The following is a 23,102-nucleotide window of genomic DNA, read 5'->3' as shown; positions in this document are numbered from 1 at the left end:
GAGTAGTCTGCTGTCTGGCTGGCTGTAGAATGTGCTACTCTAAGAAACTGCCCCAAAGCACACTGTGAACTCATCTTCCAATCTACCTTTAATCTAGTTAGCCAAATTTATTAAACTATTTAGTTTAAAGCCCTCTAAACTGACCTAATATATACGTTGCCAGAGCACTAGACCCAAGTCAATTCAAGTGAAGGCATCTCCAATTTTTGTACCCCAATATCTGAAACTCATTTCTCTGATAGTAATCATTGAGGCACATATTCAACTCCCTAATTTGACTTCCCTACACCAATTTGCTTCTGTTCTTTTGTTATTCTGGTTTTTAAATTTAGCCTCGAACTGCTCATAGTCCCTGTGCAGAACTGCTTTGTCCTTGTACCTATGTGGACCATATCAATCGGTTTTTGCCTGTCCCAAGATAGGTTATCTTCCACTGGGGCAGATGTCCCAAACCCTGGCACCAGACAGGTATTGCAGTCTTTCGGATTCTCATTCCTGGTTACGGGGAACTATGTCGGCCTCCCTGTCTGTGCTGTCCCATACTACCACGACGTTTATACTTAATCTCGTCATTTGAATGGCTGCCATACATCATGATGCCATCACCAGCTTGTTATGCCTTCAAACAAAATGCAAGAACCTTGAGCCTGTTGAAGAATTGCAACAGCTGACGTTTCGACCTGTATTTGTACCCTTCTTTTCTGTACCACGGATCAACGTGGAACTACAAGGTCTGAATACTTCCTGAAATAAAATGTCTAAGTGATGTTACTTCTCTCTGAGGCATGATAGTATCTGAAGCTCAGACTTTGCCAAAGTTTCTTGACTACGGATTTTTTGATCACACTGGTGTCCACAAGCTTCCACATTGTGCAGCTGCAGTACATCACAGGCCTTGCCACCTTTATAACATTTTGATTGTACCAAATATGTTTTAATGTCTCTGGTCTTGCCTATGCTAAAGCTGTGCTTTCATCTGGCTTAGCTCTATCTGAAGTTTAGCTGTCTTTAGGATGCATAAGCTCCAAAGTGTATCGTCTGGCCACATGTCACTTGGAGTTTTATTGCAGCAACACTGTTGCAAGATACTTGTTCCACAACTCTCCAGCAGTCTCAATATGACAAATCGTATAGAAAAGCAAAATTGAATTAAAACAGTTTTGTGACCAAAAGTTTTGACAGTGGCACATTAAAAGAAGAATGCATCTCATGCAAAGATTTTTAATAGCCTGGAAGTAAATATGACCCTAAATAGCATTGAGTTGTGTGGATTTCATGAGTTTGATGACCAGTTTTGTTTGAACATATGTGCATTGAGTGACTTCTCAAGATTGTAGTCTGGGAGGGTATACTAGCAAAGGATCAATTAAAAAGCATGCAGTATTTAATAATGAAAATACAGATATTTGATTTTTAAAAATATATTGTACAGAAAGTATGCCAAGTTGAAATAAAATTACAAGTAAAGCACCTCTCCTAACAGATAAAGCATTACTTGTGTTACAAAAAAAGAAACTTGCATAATTTAAGAAACAGAGTCCATGTTGACCACTCAAGACAAAGTCATTGATGAACTGTCTGTTTGTTTGAGACCTACTTGTTCATTGAAATCTTGTTCTTGTTCAGTGCCACTGGTTTCACAACACGTTCTGATATTGGTCCTGCTCGAGATGCCAACGACCCAGTTGATGACCGCCATGCTCCCCCAGGAAAAAGGACTGTTGGTGATCAAATGAAAAAAAATCAGGCAGATGATGATGACGAAGATTTGAATGACACTAACTATGATGAGGTAGTAAACCGTGTATTTGTAATAAAGAATGTTAAGATGAAGTTAAAAATATAATGTTTGCTTCAGAAGATGCAGGAAAATTAGAAGTTACAAAAATAACACATTTTTGATGTGGTAGGCCAATTGGAAGTATTTATTTTTGTTTCATTCCGTAGCATGCTTTCCTTTACTTTGCTACCATTTGTGTAGGATAACTTCTAAAGTTTTGACTTTATATGCTTTAAAGTCTTTCAAATATTATTGTCACCTGAACTCAGTATTCAAACATACTCAATGTTCCAGAAAATAGATGAAAAGGAGTTGGGCTAGTATTTCTAAAAAAATTAGTGAAGTGGTGGGTTGTGATATAGGTCCAGTAGCTCATGATGTGAAATCAGTTTGGGTGGAAATAGGGATAACAAGGAAAAGAAGTTGCACTATCCAAAGGCCCCTGAAGAATTGCCTCGCTGGAGAGTCAAATATAAATTAAGAAATAATGGGTGTGTAAGAAGGACACGACAGTTGTTATGGTTAATTTTAATCTGGATATGGACTGGACAAATCAAATGAGCAAGGCAAACATGAAAGACAAATTTGTGCAGTGCATCAGGGATTGTTGCTTAGAGTAATACATTGCACAGCCTACGTGGGAACTGGCTATATGAGCTCTGGTAACGTGAAGTGAAGTAGGAGTAATAAAACAAAATCTTGGTGTGGGGGGTGAGCGGGTAGCAATTGCAATATGGTAGAAGTTTCAAGTCCAGTTTGAAAGCAAGTAACTCAAGTATTCAAGTGTTCTCAAATTAAGTAACGACAGTTAGAGACATATGCAAAAATATTTATCTGAAATGGGCAGGAAAATAGATTACGGGGAAGGTTGGTGGTCAAGCTGTGGTATACTTTTCATTACAATCAGGCAAAATTCATCCTTGTCGAGAAAAGAACTCTGACAAGAATCAATTACTTGTGGTTAACAAAGGTATTAAGGAATATATCAGTGGGGTCGATTGCAGGAAATCAAACCTGGTATTTTCAGAGTCATCACAAAAGTTAAAGATTTTGAACAGTATGCAGAATACCCCAATTTCAGATCCAAGTTGACAAAAAGCATTGGACCAGCTTTCTATACTTAATAAGAATGGCTATTTGTTGCAAATAAGCATATTCTAGCTATAGACAAACAATTCTAAACCATTGGTATGCAACTCTTCCTAGTGAAAATTCAAGATCCTTTATAAACTACCCCCCCCCCCGCCCCAACTGCTGTACACACACATCAGAACAGGCATTCAAGTCAATGTGTGCTATGGGTGGTGAGCAAAACTTCAAAGGCAGTCCACTAGTGCCACTCTTCCTGGATAACCAAAAAATCGTCTTACTGATCAGATTGCTGCTTCTCAATCTCATTTTCCAGATACTTCCGTTTGTTTGCAAGAAGCACCTGCAAACTGGTTCACGTTTATAAAGATCTTTGACTTATGGATTAAAAGTCACAGTTTACTGCAACAAGAAAGGTGAAATAAACTGGCTACCCTCAGGCTTGAAATGTTTATTTTTACTGCAGAACAAAAACAGCTCCTTCTCCTCTAGAGGTCCAGTGGTTTCTACTAAAACATTCACAATCCCAAGCTGTTCAGCTACCAGGAGTCAATCACAAAGTTGGTGGCAGTCAAAAAGCATTTATCATTGCTAGCTACTCAATGTTCTGCAGACCAATTAGCTACTTGTTTCCAGTTAAAGAACCATTCAAATGCACTCTTTAGTCTGAACTTGTCTGTTGGACTTGCCTTACGCTACTGTTTGAGCAAGCAGCCATGTAAACAGTATTTACAATCCAAGTATGTGCAGGTCAGGTGAATTGGCCATGCTAAATTGTCCATGGTGTTAGATGCATTAGTCAGGGGTAAATATAGGGTGGGGGAATGGGTCTGGGTGGGTTACTCTTCAGAGGGTTGATATGGACTAATTGGGCCAAAAGGCCTATTTCCATACTGTAGAGAATCTAATCTACAATTGTTGTCAGGTTATTTGCTTTTGAAAACTGCAGTAATCGTTTGACAATCTGTGGTTTTTAAAACAGTTATTTTCCTATTTTAGTCCACATTTAAAACTACATAAACATAAGACAGTTGTTACACCGACCCAAAACTGAGGAATTGAGAGAATTGGGATTTTTTTATAAACCAGCAGAAAAGGAATTCCTTCTCCCAGAGGATAGTGAATTTCTGGAATTATCTGTCCTCCACAACACTCTGGGCTAGATCACTGAACGTGTTTAAAATGGATGTAGATAGGTTTCTGTAATATCAAGGAGTTGAGGTTCATGAGGAAGTGATATGAAAGAGAAGTTGAGGTCTGGGTAGATTAACAATCATCTTAAAGAATGGTGGGGCAGGCTTGAAGGGCTGAATGGCCTATTCCTGCTCCTATTTATAATGTTTTTCTGTTCCAAATTCCATAATATTTTATCTTCATACTACATCTGAAGCATTGCCCTTATCTAAAATTATTTTCAAAGTATTCAGTAAGGTTGTTCAAACACGACTTCCTTTTTTTTTGGAATCTGTAATGAGATTTTAATGTTTTCTCAATAGTTTTCAGTTACATATTTGAAAATTCAGTTCCGTTTGCCATCAAGATTGATATACTTAGGTGGAAGCATTGTACATTCAGCATTCTTCCTTACCAACACAATAAATCACAAAACTGTAAATCTTATCTCATTGTCTGATGGTTTTCACTTGATATATTGGAGATATTAAAGAAATTATTTTCTTTTTAAGTTTAATGGATATGCTGGAAGTTTGTTCTCAAGTGGCCCATATGAAAAAGATGATGAAGAAGCTGATGCAATCTATGCTGCATTGGACAAGCGAATGGATGAAAGAAGGAAAGACAGAAGGTATGAAAATTTTATATAATTTACAGCAGCAACAGGCAATTTGACCCAACTAGTCCAAGCTGTACTTGGACCCTCTTCCCTTTTTTTCTCTCAAGTTGATTTGCATACCTTGTAAATCTGTCATTCTTACACAAATTCCTCTCAAGTATGTCTATACTATGCACTCACTGTGGGGAATGAGTTCTGCAATCTTACCTCTCTGAATAAAGAAATTTATTTGAAATTTCCTATTTGCATTTTTGGTGACTTCCAATATTTATGATTTAGTAGGTAATCCGTTGCTTTCCCTTTTTTTAAAGTGAAGAAATCCAGCCTGTTCATTATCTCCAATACGTATAACCTTGCAGTTCTGACTTCATCCTTTGCGATCGTTTGCACCCTCTGAAATGTCTATGCATCCCAGCAACTAGAACTGAAAATGGTATTTCGATTCAAATTTTTAGCCCGACTTATTGATTTTTTCTGTTTGACATCTTTAGCAATAAGCTCTCCACGTAGGTTTCCTTCATATTATCTAATTAGCCTGTCTTACTATTTTTTAGCGACTGTATATGTGCTCCTCCAAATTACTTTGCTCCCATGCCTCATTTAGATTCTAATTTTCCAAATAATGTTACCTTGTCTTTCTTGGCAAAATGTAATGCTTCATGTTTTTGAAATTAATGTGCCCATTCTGTAATTTTAGTAATGTATTCATTAACGTTATTGCAGCTTCCCTAGTTATTGACTTTACCTCCTCCCTGATTCATCATGACACTAAACAGGGGAGACACAGATAATTATTAATCCAAATCCATAATGAATGGATAATTTAATGAATTATTTTATTCTTGAATGCAGAAATTTGATACATTGAAACTCATGAGAATACTGTAGCTGAAATTTGAACAACATTTCAAGGCATTATCAAATATTTACCACTGATTTGTAAAAGATAAAATTTTGTGTACGGTGCAAAACAAATTTTGCTTTGTGCTAAACATTGGATCAATATTACCTGCAGCTTTTTAATTGCATTTCCTTCCAACAATCAAAGATCTTGTGCTGCGCATTTAGATGCAAGGTATAACACTCTTCATTTAAGCATACAAAGCAATTGTATCCACAAGATGGGACGGCACAGTGGCTCAGTGGTTAACACTTCTGCCTGACAGCGCCAGGGACTCAGGTTCGATTCCAGCCTTAGGCGACTGTGCAAACTCCACATAGACATTCTCCCAGTGTCTGCCTGGGTTTCCTCCGGGTGCTCCAGTTTCCTCCCACAATCCAAAGATGTGCAGGTCAGGTCAGTTGGCCATTCTAAATTGCCCATAGTGTCAGGTGCATTACTCAGAGGGAAATGGATCTGGGTGGGTTACTGCTTGGATGGTTGTGTGGACTTGTTGGGCTGAAGGGCCTGTTTCCACACTAGGGAATCTAATCTAATCAAGATACTGGACTATTGTTTGCTGCAGTGCTTGCATATCTGTTGTTTAGATTTGTTTCTGCACCACACAGTTCAAAATTAGTTTTTATCACTGAATGTTGCTGGAAGTGCAAACTAATAATGTCTGGGGAATACCAATAGAAACCATAATGAACATCAGATCCAATAATGTTACCTCTTAACCAGTGAGAATTAAATATTGAGAAATATGCAGTGGAGGAATTAAGAATAAACTAGAGTGGATAAATTACATATCACTTTGGGTATTGAAAGATAAATTGGATAGTAAGATTGGATTGAGGGAGAGAAGAACGGATTTTAAAAAGGCAAGGTTTCTCACAAAAAATTTCTCCCAAGATTTTGGTGCATGTAAGAATGCGAATCTATATTTTCTGCTACTCAGGACCAGAGTTTGAATGTTGCTCACTAATAGCTGTCATGTCACTAAAATGCATTAATGCTACCAGTTATTAAGCTTCCTGTGCTGAGCTTTAAGGGTCAATTAATGTGCACAGTGGTAGTGACTTACCTTTGGCCCATAATGTTGTCTATCCCCACAAAAGGTGACAGTTGTAGAAAAAGTTACACAGAAACAGTAATGAGCCTGGAATTGACTGTTAATTCAATTAATGTAGTTGATATAATTTCCTCAAGGGGAGATGTCTGAATGTTGGTACCAATGGAATAGGTACCAAATTAGTAGCTAAAGATCAGTGCTATATACCAGCCTGCTTGAGCATTGTCACATATTAGTTAATGTAAATATCCTTATTCTTGTGTTTATTAGTAAATGTTGCTAAGTAAATAACTAGTTGAAAGAATTTATTAAAATGTTGGTTCCTGTAGAATTGCCCCTTGACGTATGTCCTTTCAGTGGAAGCTGTATGGTAATTTTTAGAAGTTTTTAGACCATTTAATTGCAGCAACTTGTTGTCTACATTAGTTAAATGCATGAATTTTTCAAATTAGGTTTGATTTAAAAGGTTACGTTTTGAATTAATTTTCTTTCTACTCTATTTCTTGTAGTTAGTGGAAATTTGTTCAAGAAGGTAAATATTTTGTATGGAGTATGTTCATTTTGAATTTACAATCATCTCCTCACTGAACAGGGAACAACGGGAAAAAGAAGAAATTGAAAAGTACCGTATGGAACGTCCAAAAATCCAGCAACAGTTTTCTGATCTGAAGGTAAGTCTTCTTGTCTTTCAGCAGAAAACTAAGGCTTTTCTTTTCCCCTTTTACCCAGTTTATCGACTTCTCTGTGCAATGCAACATTCCAGTTAAGAGATTGAGTTTGATTGCAAGAGAGTGGTGCAGTAATGTCTTAGTTAGACCTGCTCCCTTATTTTTGTGGACAAGATAGTTTGCCTCAACTTGAGGAGACAGCTGAAATTGGGTGTCCAGGTGAGCTAGAGCGTCCATAGGTGTTCTCTCTAGTGTGAATGTGTTAGGGATCTAATGCACTTCTTATGGATTGATTAATTTAAGTAAATTATGTTGCAATTTTAGGAATATTTTAAAGTTTATGTAACACATTTTTAAAAAAAAATCTCTTCAGAGAAAACTTTCAGAAGTTACAGAAGAAGAATGGTTAAGTATCCCTGAAGTTGGAGATGCTCGAAACAAACGTCAACGAAATCCTCGCTATGAGAAACTGACGCCTGTACCAGATAGTTTCTTTGCCAAACATTTACAAACTGGAGAACAACACACATCTGTAGATCCCAGACAGACGGTCAGTATACCTGTGCATGTAACTGCTGTAATATAATGCGTGTGATTTATATATATTCTGTTATTTAGTTTGTGTTTGGATTTTCCTAAGTCGTTTGTGGGTTTTGGACTCTGTGTGATGGAGTGTGTTAATGAATAACTTGCAAGCGTTTCTACAGCCACGGTGATTTCTTAAAAACAGTATGAGACAGAGTTCCTAGTATACAATGCAGTTTGTTTTTTATTGAAGAGTTTTTATGGCAAGCAAAGTCAATAGTTGTACAATAGACTTCAACTTTAGAAGATCAGAGATTCTGTTTTGATTAGGGCAATACACAAAGCTTGGAATAAAGCTTTTGGATTTTAGTTTGGTGGGTTTTGAAGAAATCCAGGCTGTTGCTGTGTGTTGGAAATAATTTTTCCTGCGAAAGGAGATGGTTTGCAACAGCTTAAAAAAAGCAGATTAACTCGGTGTAAGCAGTTTCATTTTGAAGTTCCAGCCCAGAAGTGTTTGGTTAAAATTCTCAAGGAGTTATTTGAAGCTGAAAAAGTCTTGGGTTCAGTTATATCAAGGTGCTATCAGATTTTCAAGGCTAGGAATTGAAGCCCTATTTAAGAAATTAAGCTCTGTAGATGTGAAAGAGAAGAAATTCTGAGAGTATTGTAAAATAATGATTCTGAGAGTAATGACAGTTTACCTCATTAAAGCCAAAATAGAAACAAACTGATCTATTGAGTGAGATTTCAGTTGGGGAACTGATTTGGCCAGTAATAGTATCAGCTGGGATCATAACAGTATCACAATGTAAAATGTAGGTACATGTGACGACAATAAATCAAATCAAGATGAATTAGGATATTCAGAGCTCAATGATCTTAAGAAAATAACTAAATGTATTAGTTAATGTTGTGACAGCATTACTGATTTTGTGTATCTTCTTGTTCTGAAAAATCTAATCACGGAGAAGTGGAGATGACTCATGCTGTTCTACAGATGTTAGTTCAAATATGTGTCACATAAAAGTACTGAATATGTTGGAAACATTTTTAATGTGTCTCACTAGTACATTGTTGGGAAACTGACTAGCAAAAAAATATGTATTTTGCATGAGAAATGTTGTTGGTTATTTCCTTGTATTTTCATTCATGGGACGTAGGAGTAGATGGTTGGAATAACATTTATTGCCTATCTTTAATTGCCCTGGAGAAGGTGGTGGTGAGCTGCCGCCTTAAACTGTTAAAGTCTGTGGCCTTTAGGGGCACAACAATGATGGTAAGGAGGGATTTCCAAGACTTTGTCTAGTGACAGTGAATGGCGACATAGCTCCAAGTCAGAATGATGTGTGACTTGGAGAATTTGCATTTGTAAGCATTCCTGTTGCATCTTCTGTCTCTGTCCTTCGAGATAGTAGTGATTGCAGATTTGGAAGGTGCTCTCAATGGAAACTTGGTAAGTTACCACAGTGCATGTTGTGGATGGTTCGTCACTAACGCTGCATATGTGGTGAAGGGAGTGAATGTTGAAGGTGATGCCAGAGGAGTCAGCCAAGCAAACAGGTTATCCTAGATTGTGTCAAGTTTCATGTGGTGTTGGAGCTGTACGTATCCAGGCAAGCGGAGGACATTCCATCGCACTCTTGATGTCTACCTTGTAGATTGTTGATGGCATTGAGGAGGTCGTAAATGAGTTACTTGTTGCAGAATTCTTGGCCTCTGGCCAGCTCTTATGGGCACAGTATTTAAATATCTGGTCCATTTTAGTTTCTAAATAATGGTAATCTCAGGATTTTCACAGTTGGGGATTCAATGCTAGTAATACCATTGAAACTCCAAAGGGCTATGGTTAGATTCCCATTGTTGGAAATGATCAACTCCTGGCATTTGAACATGAGGAATTATATAAAGTTCTGAGCATTATGCAGTCATCAGAGGACATTGTTAGATCTTATCATATGATGGAGAAAAGTCTTTGAAGCCACTGAAGATTGTTGGGATCAGGATACCATCCTGAGGATATGATACCCTGGGACTGAGATGATGGCCCTTCAACAGCCATAGCCATTCTCCTTTGTGTTATGCATGATGCTAGCCAGCATATAGGGTTTTCCCTATGATTCCCATTGACTCTAGTCTTGCTCCTGCTTGTTGATGCCGTACTTGGTCAAATGCTGCCTTGGTGAAAGAGGCAGTGACTTTCTTCCGACCTCTGGATTTTAGCTCTTGTGAGGAGGCCAGTGGCACTGACGGAACCTAAATTGAGTATCGTGAGCAGGCTGTTGCTAAGTGTTGTTTGATAACAGTCAAAAAATCTAATATGTTATAATTAGTGGCTTGTTTGAGTAATGCTGTCATATGCAGTAGTTATTCTGATTAAGAGTAGACCAATGTAGCAGCAGTTGACTAGATTGAATTTGTTCTTTTTTTTGTGCACGTTTTATTCTTGGGCAATTTTTACATTGTCAAGTAGATGCCCATTGACTAGAACAGCTTGTCTTGGGACGCAGCTGGATCTGAAGTACGAGACTTTGGGATTATTGCTGAGATGTTGACAGGGCCCATTGACTTTGTAGTATCCAGTTGTTCAAATGCTTTATAAATGATTTAGATGAGAATATAGAAGGCATTGTTAGTAAGTTGGCGGATGACACCAAAATTAGTGGTTTAATGGACAGTGCAGAAGGTTATTTAAGAATACAAAGAAATCTTGATCGATTGGGTGAATGGACTGAGGAGTGGCAGGTAAATTTTAATTTGGATAAAAGCAAGGTATTGCGTTTTGGTAAAACAAACAAAGGCAGGACTTGGGCAAGAGGTTGAGGGATGACCTTATGGAGGTTTTTAAAATCATGAGGGGTATTGATAAAGTGGATAGTAAGTATCTTTTCTCTATGGTGGGGATTTCAAAATTGGAGGGCATATTTTTAAGGTGAAGAGAAAGATTTGAAAAGGACATGAGGGACAACTTTTTTACACAGACTGGTTTGCTCTGGAATGAACTTCCAAAGGAAATGGTGGATATAGGTACAGTTACACCGTTTAAAAGACATTAAATAAGAGAGGTTTGGCAGGATGTGGGCCAAGTACAAGCAAGTGGGCCTAGTTTAATTTGTGATTGTGGTTGGAATGGACTGGTTGAACCAAAGGATCTATTTCTGTGCTGTGTAACTCTATCAAAACTGTGAGGGGGGATAATATTGTATTAAATGTAAAAATATATTTTGTGAATGTGCATCTTAATACAGCAGTCTGCCAGTGATTTTCTTTCTCTAATTTTGTTTTAACCACCAGGTGGCAGTGGAGGTTTTAGTTTTGACATTTGGCGGTTAGTTCTTTGTATTACATGTAATTGTCAAAGGAACTTCAGCGCATAGTACCGTTCAGAGCACTTCTTTTCAAACCTTGGAAACTCAGAAATAAACCTGCAGATACCTTCAAAAAATCAAATATGTTATAACTAGTGGCTTGTTTGAGTAATGTTGTCATATGCAGTAGTTATTCTGATTAACCCTGATAATCTTTCAAAGTAACAAATGCAAATGGAAGTAGTAAATTTGTAAATTTAGAGTGTAATACTTGAGATATTCGAATGTCTATCAGTCTAATCCACAAGGCAGTAGACAGCCCTCAGTTCAAGGTCAAGCAAGGCTTAAACATTTGCAAATGTCTGGAGTTTGATTTACACTGAAGGAGTGCTGCAATTTCTTTCAAAAATGCAGTACTTTGTGTGACATGTTAAACCAAGATCCTGTTGGTCTGTTCTGGTTGATGCAATTGTCCAGTACGTTCAGGTTCTTGAAACTTGTGTGGCTGAGAGCAAGGACTGCAGGAGGGATGTGCAAACTGACCCTGTGCAGGGAGCCATAAAAGTGGGTTACATGAAAGAATGCAGTTGTAGCGGGGAACAATATAGTTATTGGGTAGATATGATTTTTCTGACCCTAGGTCCTGAAATCTCAGTGCCAACTTCTGCACTGGAGAGAAATATGGGGTGAAAGGATGAAAATCAGGTGGTTGTGTGCATTGGTATCAATGACATACTGACAGAAGTTTGGCTAATGGAGTCTCAACAGCTCGAGGCTAAATTGAAAAGCAGAACCGCAAGATGATGATCTCTGAATTATGACCTGAGTCTCAAGCGATTTGGCATGAGATAAATAAAATGAGAGTTAAATACATAACTCAGTGAATGTTGTGGGAGGTAAATACATTTCATAATGTGACACTGGTACCAGTACTGAGTAAAGAGGGAGCTGTACCCTTTGGGTGGTCATTACCTGAACCATGCTGGGATCAGTATTATGGTGAGTCATATAATTAGGTCCGTACAGAAGACTTCAAATTAAATAGTTTGAAGAAGGGTTCACGGTAAGGCAAACCAGAGCAGGACTTATACAGTTAATGATAGGGCCCTTGGGAGTGTTGCTAAACAAAGACACCTTGGGGTGCAGGTGCATATTTCCTTGAAAGTGGAGTCACAAGTAAACAGGGTGCTGAAGAAGGTATTTGGCATGCTTGCCATTCATTGGTCAGAACACTGACCATAGGAGTTGGGATGTGATGTGATGGCTGTACAGGACATTGGTGAAGTGACTTTTAGGTTACTGTGTACAATTCTGATCTCCCTTCTGTAGGAAAGATGTTAAACTTGAAAGGGTGCAGAAAAGATTTACAAAAATTATTGCCAGGGCTGGAGGGTTTGATCTGTAGGGAGAGGATGAATAGACCGGGTCTGCTTTCCCTCGAGCGTTGGAAGCTGAGAGGTGATTTTAGAGATTTATAAAATCATGAGAGGCATGGATAGGTTGAATAGCCAAGGTCTTTTTCATAGTGTGCGGGACTCCATAACTGGGGGGCATAGTTTTAAGGCGAGAGGGGAAAATTTTTAAAAGACTTGAGAGGTAACTCTTTCATGCAGAAACTGGTGAGTGTATGAAACAAACTGCCAGAGGAAGAGATGGAGGTGGGTACATTTACAACCTTTAAAAGGCATCTGGGTGGTACACAAATAGGAAGGGTTTAAAAGAATGTGGGCTAAACGCTGGCATATGGGACGAAGTCACATTGGAGTGTCTGGTCAGTGCGGACGAGTCGGTCCAAAGGATTTGGTTCTGTGCTGTATGACTCTGACTATAGAGATTTCAAAAGTTAAAAAAGGGTAAAATGGTAGTGCAAGGTAACAATGCAAATGCTGGTAACCAGTGTGTGACAAGAAGGGGCAAAGCAGACAAACAAAAATCTTAAAGCCAGTTACATAGGTATGTGGGCAGAGCTAGCTAAGTTTGATTGGGTAAATCTACTAAAAAGATGTGGGGCAAATAAACTGTGGGAAGCATTTCAAGAAATATTTTGAAATGTTTGAAAAAAATTCTATTCAAATAAAACTGATTGATAGATCCAACTGTGATTTACTAAAAACATTAACTGAAATGTTAAAAGATTAAATTGGAATATCTCTCTGGACATTAATGTAATATTAAAGGGTTAAACTGCACTGACTGAATATTCTGGAAGTGGGTAGGGATGACATTCATGCAGGAATGTGGACAACTCTCACCCCATATAGACAGTCATTTGCTACTACTCCTCCTGCTATTATCAAATTAAACTATTAGTCAATTTCTTCCATTCAGAAATGCTTTCATAGCCATCCCTGAAACTAGGTATGTCGCACCTGCATTGTCTTGGGGAATGACTGAGTCAGGAAATTATTTGCATAACAATTCCCCAGGATTGGGGCATTTAAATTTATATTATCTCTGAGGATGACCTCATGCTACCATTGTACCTGTGGTAACATGTGATTTGAGGGAGTGACTGGGGGCTGTCTTGAGTGGCATGTGACTAAGGGAGTGGCCAAAGTATCTGTGAGCATTATGAATTGACCTGTATATAGGGAGTGTGTTTTCTTTGTTCAGGGCCTCACTTTGACTTTGCATGCCTGTGAAGAGGGTCGAAGGGGTCACCTAGCTTGTATAAGCATTAATAAACTTTAACTGTTTACATAAGTTGGTGTGCGCGAATTGCATCTCATGTGAAACCTCGGGAGAAGAACCGAACAACTATTATTACGTTGAGAAGGATTACAATGTTGCAAATAAAAGAAAGATGTCTGATAATTGGAATGATTTAGAAACTAACGAAGAGTCAGCAAAACGTTTAGTTAAAAACATGAAAAACCAGGAAATGAAGGTAATCTAGCCAGGAGTACAGAAATAGATTGCAAGAGCTTTATAATTATATTAAAATTAAGACAGTAGTTAAAGTAAACATTGCCACCATACAAGCAAAACCTAGGAGAAATGATCATGCAGGTTAAGAAAGTGGCAATGATATTGAAAGCAGGTGAAATATTTCTTCATGGTAGAACACACTAGAGACAGTTAGAATAAGTGGGCATCAAGGTGCCAGGCTAAGTATAAAAAAGCTGAAAATGTGTTGCTGGAAAAGTGGAAGATGGACTGTTCCAGGCATAGCTACTCCTTTTGGTTTGGAGGAAGTGGGAGGATTGGAAAGAGAAGTTGTTCAGGGTGAGGACCAGTTCAGTCAGTCGAAAGAGGTGTGGGCGCAAGTTTTGCCAGTGTAGCTGCGGAAGATGGACTGTTCCACATACCCACATGTGCCCCAGTCCATCTTCCGCAGCTACACTGGCCCCACCCCCCACCTTTTCCTCCGCTACATCGATGACTGTATCGGCGCTGCCTCGTGCTCCCACGAGGAGGTTAAACAGTTCATCCACTTTACCAACACTTTCCACCCCGACCTCAAGTTCACCTGGACTGTCTCAGACTCCTCCCTCCCCTTCCTAGTCCTTTCCATTTCCATCTTGGGTGACCGAATCGACACGGACATTTATTATAAACCAACTGAGTCCCACAGCTACCTAGACTACACCTCCTCCCACCCTGCCCCCTGTAAAAACACCATCCCATATTCCCAATTCCTTCGTCTTCGCCGCATCTGCTCCCAGGAGGACCAGTTCCAAAACTGTACCACCCAGATTGCCTCCTTCTTCAAGGACCGCAATTTCCCCCCAGACGTAGTTGACGATGCCCTCCACCGCATCTCTTCCACTTCCCACTCCTCCGTCCTTGAGCCCCGCCCCTCTAACTGCCACCAGGACAGAACACCACTGGTCCTCACCTACCACCCCACCAACCTCCATGTCCAACGTATCATCTGCCGTCATTTCCACCACCTCCAAACGGACCCCACCACCAGGGTCATATTTCCCTCCCCTTCCCTATCAGCGTTCCAAAAAGACCACTCCCTCCGTGACTCCCTCGTCAGGTCCACACCCCCCACCAACCCAACCTCAACTCCCGGCACCTTCCCCTGCAACCGCAAGAAATGCAAAACTTGCGCCCACACTTCCCCCCTTACCTCCCCCCAAGGGCCCAAGGGATACTTCCATATCTGCCACAAATTCGCCTGCACCTCCACACACATCATCTATTGCATCCGCTGCACCCGATGTAGCCTCCTCTATATTGGGGAGACAGGCCGCTTACTTGTGGAACATTTCAGAGAACACCTCTGGGACACCCGGACCAACCAACCCAACCACCCTGTAGCCCAACACTTCAACTTCCCCTCCCACTCCACCAAGGACATGCAGGTGCTTGGAGTCCTCCATCGCCAGACCATGGCAACATGACGGTTGGAGGAAGAGCGCCTCATCTTCCGCCTGGGAACCCTCCAACCACAAGGGATGAACTCAGATTTCTCCAGTTTCCTCACTCCCCTCCCCCCACCTTGTCTCAGTCAAATCCCTCGAACTCAGCACCGCCTTCCTAACCTGCAATCTTCTTCCTGACCTCTCCGTCCCCACCCCACTCCAGCCTGTCACCCTCACCTTGACCTCCTTCCACCTATCGCATTCCCAACGCCCTTCTCCCAAGTCCCTCCTCCCTACCTTTTATCTTAGCCTGCTGGACACACTTTCCTCATTCCTGAAGAAGGGCTGATGCCCGAAACGTCGATTCTCCTGTTCCTTGGATGCTGCCTGACCTGCTGCGCTTTTCCAGTAACACATTTTCAGCTCTGATCTCCAGCATCTGCAGTCCTCACTTTCTCCTCTAAATATAAAAAAGCCAAAGTGAGATCATTTATTTTGATTGTAAGAATGGAAAAGCAAAATCTTTCTTAGAGATATGAAACATTTATTTTCAGATTTGGATGACTTTTGCAAGGATCTCAAGTTAGCATGCAGAGCCAGTCAGTTTTGAAGCTGAATGCCAGTTCGTCTTTGTTGGAAGGGGATTATATTAATTTTTTTTTTTCAAAATTGCTGCAGAAGTACAGCACATTGGAGAGGTCCCATTTAGAATACTGTGTGCATTTTGGGTTCCATGTTTAGATAGGATATTCTTGCATTGAAAGTTTTACAGTGAAAGATCACAAGATTATTCTCTGGGATGAAATAATTGCTCAGTGATGAGAGGCTGTGTAAATTGGGCCAATATTTTCTAAAGCACGGAAGAATGACCGGCAATCTCATTGAAATCTTCAAGATTCAGAAAAAAACTTGATGGAGTAGATGAGACATTGTTTTCTGTTGGTTGGGAAATCCACAGCAAGGATGCACAGGTCTCTGCTAACAGCAGGATCATCTAGAGTTTTGAAGAAATTCTCCTTATCTGAGGATTTTGAAGTTTTTGAATATATTACCCCAAAGGTATTGTGAATGCTCCATCATTGAATGAATTTAAGGTTAAGATAAACATATTTTAGATGTCTTGGGAATTAAAAATCTGGGGAGCAGAATTTGAGCATAAGATCATTTCGAATGGTGGAACTGGTTCAACGTAACCTTATTTTGAGATTCTGTGTTCTCATCTCTTGCAATTATATGGATAAACAGAATGAATCCTGATTGAGTAAAGCAGAATATAAATCTGAGATTGTTCTTTAACTGAGTGAACAGGATGTGCCATGTTAGAAGAAAAAACTGAAAATAAGTTATCATGTACCTAACATTACTTTGTTTCCACTGATAGCAACTCATTGACAAAACTTAAGTTTGAAGAGTTTTTAATAACTTACAGTTGGATATTTTTAATTTTCAAAATAAGTTTACTTCGAGTTGAATCTGATCTGAAATAAGATGAACCGAATTTTAGTTTTTAATTGATTGAGTAGAAAAAGTAATTTTGGTGTAATTTGTAAAGAAAGTATTGGATTTCTTACTACGGTTACATATTGTTTGATATTTCAATGCAGAGTTTGATTTGTGATGTTTTAATTGTAGCAATTTTCTGGTTTGACATCACCTTATCCTGGTGGCTTGAATACACCATACCCAGGTGGAATGACACCCGGCCTTATGACACCAGGATCAGGAGAACTGGACATGAGAAAGATTGGTCAAGCCCGAAACACCTTGATGGATATGAGGCTGAGCCAAGTAGGTGAATTACAGTCTGGATAATGTACCAGACTAAAAGTGACTTAAGTGTATGCAGTAAAACACAAGATGCTTTGTTTCCAATATTATTAAGAACTTAACTAGATTATTGAATAGAACTATAGAACCTAAAAAATACACTTTTTAAAAAAAAAAGTTGTCCTGGATAACGGAAGTGTAATTGTTTTCTTTATTTGAGGTGTCTGATTCTGTCAGTGGACAAACTGTTGTTGACCCTAAAGGCTATCTCACTGACTTGAACTCGATGATTCCAACTCACGGTGGAGATATTAAGTAAGTGAATATGAATCTAAATTCAAACGACTTCGAGTCAAAAGATCACATTTGTATCTGACTGCATGTTATACACAAGTAGTTCAGATAATTAATCTAAATTATTCTACTTTTAAACTCCGTAGCAGTGTTTTCTGTTTACCACTTGTGTACACACAGTAACCAACCATTACAATAACAAAAATCATACTTTACATATTTTAATTTCCTACATTTGTGGAAGAAGAAAATCTCCAGTTCAGAAGGTAAACCTAAAATCACAGTAGCAAAGGTTTTAACTTTTTTTGTATTCACAGCAGAAACATTGCAAATTATTTAATAGGATCTTTGGCCTGGAAGTGTTGAGACATTTACCATTGTGTTCTTGGGGACCTGAGGAAAGCACTGAGTCATACACAAGTGGTTCTTGACCAGAAAGTTTCAGCTTGATTCCCTGAGCCTTGCCAGAAATTTACCCAAGATTCCTCTGCTATTAACCATTGGATTAGGACCCGGCTTGATGCTGATTAACTGCTTTAGCTTTATGGAAAGGCCTAAAAATTTATTTAAAACTAAATCTGAATGATTCACGGTCTCATCTTATCCATCTTTGTCCATCATGAGAAATTCAATTGTGCAATCTGTTGTGATGTGAGACCTGTTTTGATTTTTTTTTACTCGTTCTGTTCCTTCCTACTGTTAAGCAAGCACAGCAAAGTCTTATCTTGTTCTTGACAGTTGCTAGTGTTATTCTTTTTCTATTCTGTTCATTTGCATGTAAATAATATGTACAAGCTTAAGTTAAAATTAAATGCAAACAAGACTTAAGATATTTCTGTTAAAACTTTGTGGAAAGAAATTAGTAATATTAGCAACAGTGGTAATATCTCTCAAATGTATCTCAGCTATATTTGCAGGTAAAGAATTTTAATAGTAAGAGCCGAAATGCCGCTTTAGCACTTGTTTTACAAAATAACAATTAGCATCATTATACTGTGAAGAGATTAGGTAGGAAATTTGTGTCTGAATGAATAAAGCAGGTTTGACAAACTGACTTGCTTCGTCAAAATTGATCATGACTTTGATATTCTTGTTTTTTTTTATTGCTACTTTTTTTTAAACAAACGAGTGACTACTACTAAAATACCAACCAGAAGTGCAAATATTTTCATGATTCCATTTTAAATGTGCTACTTCATCAGTAATGTTTAAGAATTTGGAAAAAAGAAAAATGTTAAATTGTATATTCTTGTAACAGTGATATTAAAAAAGCCAGATTGCTGCTTAAGTCGGTACGTGAGACCAATCCTCATCACCCTCCAGCATGGATTGCATCTGCAAGGCTTGAGGAAGTAACCGGAAAACTGCAGGTGGCCAGGAACCTAATTATGAAAGGAACAGAGATGTGCCCAAAGGTATTCAGTATTTTCAGGTGGCTTGATATTATCCCTTGAATGTGCTTTTCACTTTGGTATTTCATTTGAAGAAGACTTGATTTGATTTCTTTATCAGATTGTATTTCAGGGTATTGTAGTATGTATTTCATTTTATAATATGCAATAAGTGTCATGTATATATTTATTGATAGCTTTGTATTAGTTGCATTAAGAAGCTGCAGAATATTCCATTAATTTCTATATATATATCCATAACTTTTTATTTCTTGTAAATAATTGCTCAGCAGCAGAAATTCAGCGAAAAATTCTGGTTCTGACCGTGTTTTCTGAGCAATTGATGTTGTGACATCAATTTGTTACAGTGACCTCCATGGAAAAGATTAGTTGGCAGTTGCTAGCTATATCATTAACTAGGTCTGCATTAGCAACTGCCACAGACCCCCAGGTATTCAAGAATAGTTAGCATGAACAAATAGCTAATGGATATACAAATTATTTAGTTACGAGATTGGGGTAGTTTGGATGGCTTTTCAATAGAGGGCTGTGTTATAAAATGGAAAGAATTGTTTTTAACCAGAAAACTGTAGGAACCTGAAACAAAATATTTTTTACTAATCAGAAAATTTAAGAAGTATTTAATAATATAAGTAGCATGAAGACGAATTGTCTTTTAACTCACTTTGAATAAGCATTATGAATTTATTTTATGATTACCATTCCATGAAACATTTGGCAACTCTTTCTGTGTTAAAGGTGTTTTTTATATATGTCAATGTTATAAGGGTGTACAGATACCTTAATGCAACATTATGGTTGGTTGGGAATTATGAAGACCACTGCTTATGTGATAATTTTAAATTTAAAAGTAAACAAAGTTGATTTTATTTCTGGTAAATTGTGTTGTATGTTTCTAGAGTGAAGATGTTTGGTTGGAAGCAGCCCGACTGCAGCCTGGTGACACAGCTAAAGCAGTAGTAGCAAATGCAGTCCGACATCTGCCACAATCTGTGCGTATATACATACGAGCAGCAGAATTGGAAACTGACATTAGAGCCAAGAAACGGGTTTTGAGAAAAGGTGAATACCAGGTTTGCATTTAAACTGTTTGTCTTATGTATCTGAACTTATCAAAACTCCAACCTACTGAGTAGGTAGTACATTATTCACCTTTGTATTATGTAACCAAATCTCAGGTAGAAAGTCTTCTTTCTTAGCAGTAAGGGTCCTGTGTAAAATAATCATCCAATTTCAATCGAGTTATTATGGGTGCCATTCCCCAGCTAAATTGTCAATTAATAGGCAGTATAAATTGCCAATATCAGTCATAGATCAAACTGATATCTGTTAAGAATTGAAAACAATTGCATTGCTGCAGGGACCAATGGAAAGTAAAATCAGCAGAGTATAGAATGGGTAACAAATGGATGATTGAAGCCTACTTTGCACCCCCTCCCAAAGTGAATCCGTACCAATGACTTCCAACCATGACGGGGTAATGCTGCTGGGCCAGTAAACGAAAGGCTCAAATGCTGCAAAGATATAAGCTCGATTTCCTCCAAGATGGGACTTAAATTCAATTAATTAATAAATCATGATGAAAATTAAGCTAGCTTCAGTCGCTGTGACCATCAAGATAGGTTTTCCTTTTTCTCATTTTTCTACTCATGTCCCCATACATACTCTGCTCCCTAATCAGATCTGGTAGAAAGTGAGGACTTCAGATGCTGATGAAGGTCTTATGCCCGAAACATCGATTCTCCTGCTCCTGTGATGCTGCCTGACCTGCTGTGCTTTTTCAGCACCACGCTCTCGTCCCTAATCAAATCTGTCTCATATATACATCACTAATTCCAAAATTCCCTGTTCCTTAATGAGCTCTATCACAAGCTGCTCTGAAAACACCATCTCGTAGATATTCCATGGATTCCTTTTCATGAAGTCCCCTACCAACCTGATTTTCCCATCCACCCGCATATTGAAGTTCACTATGTTTATTGTCATAGTGCCTTTTTTACATGCTTTTCTCTCTCTCATGATATATTTTCTTCCCCAGAACCTGACTACTACTAAGAGGCCTCCATCTAACACTGTCTTTTTTTTTCCTTTGTGGTTCCTCAACTCTGTCCACACAGATTCCACACCTTCCAAATCTATATCTTTTCTTGCTATCAATTTAACTTCATTTCCTAATAACAAGGCAATGCCACCCCCTCTGTCCATCTGCCTGTGCTTTTGCTAGGACTCATATTCATGGATATTTAGTTCCCAATCCTGATGTCCTTGCAGCCATGTCTTTGATACCTACAACATTGTACTTGACAATTTCAGTCTGTGCTACAAGACCATTTACATTTTTCCATGTACTGCATGCCTCTAAGTACAATACCTTCAGTCCCCTTCTCATTGGTTTCCCCTGCTAAGGGGACAGTTGTCACTGACTGGGTGATTGTATTTGCTCTACAAAGGCATTGAGACTAAAGCATGAACTTCTGCTGCTCGCTATTTCAACTGTCTTCCTCCTTCCATGCTGATCTATCTTATTCCCTGCAATGACCCCTCCCGCCCCTTCTGTTCCAGCCCTCTTTCTACCCTCCCCCCACTCAGTGCAGTCATGGATGCACCCACTCACTTTCACAGCCACACCTCTCTTACAAACTTGAATCTGTTTAAATATGCATGTAAAAGTTTAAGGCGGTGCATAGCGCATGTGCTGGTGTCAGCAAGTGCAGCCTAAGTGATCATGCTATCTCCTTCATAGATGCTGCTTGATGTAATGAATTCTTACCATTTTTCTTATTTCAGACCTCCACTGTCCACAATATTTTATTTTGCTTTTGACCATCAAGCTATTGTTATAAAAACTAATTTAATTCACTGTTACCCTTTTAGGAATTAAAAACTACAATCTTTACCTGATCTTCTGTCCATGTTATTCCAGAGCAAAAGCAATGTGATTAATTCTTAACTGTCCTTTAAATTGATGTTGCAAGCATTGGTCACTTGCATACCATTAATGAATAAACAATGTCTAATTCGATTAGCATTTTACTTGTTTTCCTTCTGTCATCCACTTCACGTTACAAAACAGATCTGAAGGACAGGTAGTTAAGTACTTTACTGAGAAAGCCCAAGAAAACATTTCAGTTTAGCATGAAGAAACAAAAAGGAAACACTCAACTGATTTGGCTTTTCATTTTTTACCCTCCCTAAAATGTATGTCAATTTCTGGCACCATATCCTCCTTCACTGTCTGGCATTTAGCAGCGGTGTGTTCACTGAGCTGATTTGGACAAATATGTTTAGATAAAGTTCAGAAGAAATCTTGTAATGTTGGGAAAAATTGATTATTTATCATGTAGTTAAGAGCGTTGTGGATAACACGCATGCTGTATTTTGGAGGCATTCATTTGTTAGTTTTTACTTGAGGTCTTCCAATGTTTTGATTATTTCTTCGAGTTCAATTACTTCCATTGTCTCAAACTGAAGATGGTTGTTATTTCACTGGCCAATTACAATGGTGCATGATTTGTAACTTTATGGGGTGGATTTATGTGAAAGAAACTGAAGAACATTTAGGGTCTTCATCAATTGCAAGAAGCGCAACCACACGTTTTTATATAGAAAATCTTTTGTTAGTCATGACTCTTGCAGTGAAAGTTTTCACAGTACATTGAGGTTTTGAAATAAATGTAACATGCATAATAAAACATAGAACATAGAATGATATGTTCTATTATTCTAGAACACATTAGAATAATGTGTTATTCGGCCCACAATGTTGTGCCGAACAGTTGTCCTAGCTTAAGCACCCATCCATGTACCTATCCAATTGCCGCTTAAAGGTCGCCAATGATTGTGACTCTGCCACTCCCACAGGCAGCGCATTCCATGCCCCTACCACTCTCTGGGTAAAAAACCTACGCCTGACATCCCCCCTATACCTTCCACCCTTTACCTAAAATTTATGTCCCCTTGTAACACTCTGTTGTACCCGGGGGAAAATGTTTCTGACTGTCTACTCTATCTATTCCTCTGATCATCTTATAAACCTCTCTCAAGTCACCCCTCATCCTTCGCCGTTCCAATGAGAAAAGGCCTAGCACTCTCAACCTATCCTCGTACGACCTATTCTCCATTCCAGGCAACATCCTGGTAAATCTTCTCTGCACCCTCTCCAAAGCTTCCACATTTTCCTAAAGTGAGGCAACCAGAACTGC

General features: G+C 38.7%; 1 protein-coding gene across 1 annotated transcript in view; it reads left to right on the top strand.

Annotated features, from left to right (window-relative positions):
- The window catches only part of prpf6 (PRP6 pre-mRNA processing factor 6 homolog (S. cerevisiae)), a 51,879-nt gene that overhangs the window by 3,326 nt on the left and 25,451 nt on the right, over positions 1-23,102 (top strand). The window contains exons 2-9 of the mRNA XM_072556656.1: positions 1,627-1,792; positions 4,555-4,673; positions 7,209-7,287; positions 7,658-7,834; positions 17,060-17,215; positions 17,415-17,509; positions 18,747-18,903; positions 19,800-19,962. Coding sequence (XP_072412757.1) covers positions 1,627-1,792; positions 4,555-4,673; positions 7,209-7,287; positions 7,658-7,834; positions 17,060-17,215; positions 17,415-17,509; positions 18,747-18,903; positions 19,800-19,962 — 1,112 coding nt within the window. The remainder of the gene's footprint in view (positions 1-1,626; positions 1,793-4,554; positions 4,674-7,208; positions 7,288-7,657; positions 7,835-17,059; positions 17,216-17,414; positions 17,510-18,746; positions 18,904-19,799; positions 19,963-23,102) is intronic.

This window comes from Chiloscyllium punctatum, chromosome 37 (assembly GCF_047496795.1).
Source record: "Chiloscyllium punctatum isolate Juve2018m chromosome 37, sChiPun1.3, whole genome shotgun sequence".
Lineage (NCBI taxonomy): Eukaryota > Metazoa > Chordata > Chondrichthyes > Orectolobiformes > Hemiscylliidae > Chiloscyllium > Chiloscyllium punctatum.
Note: the sequence above shows the minus strand (reverse complement) of the source record. Positions and strands in the feature narration are given on the sequence as shown.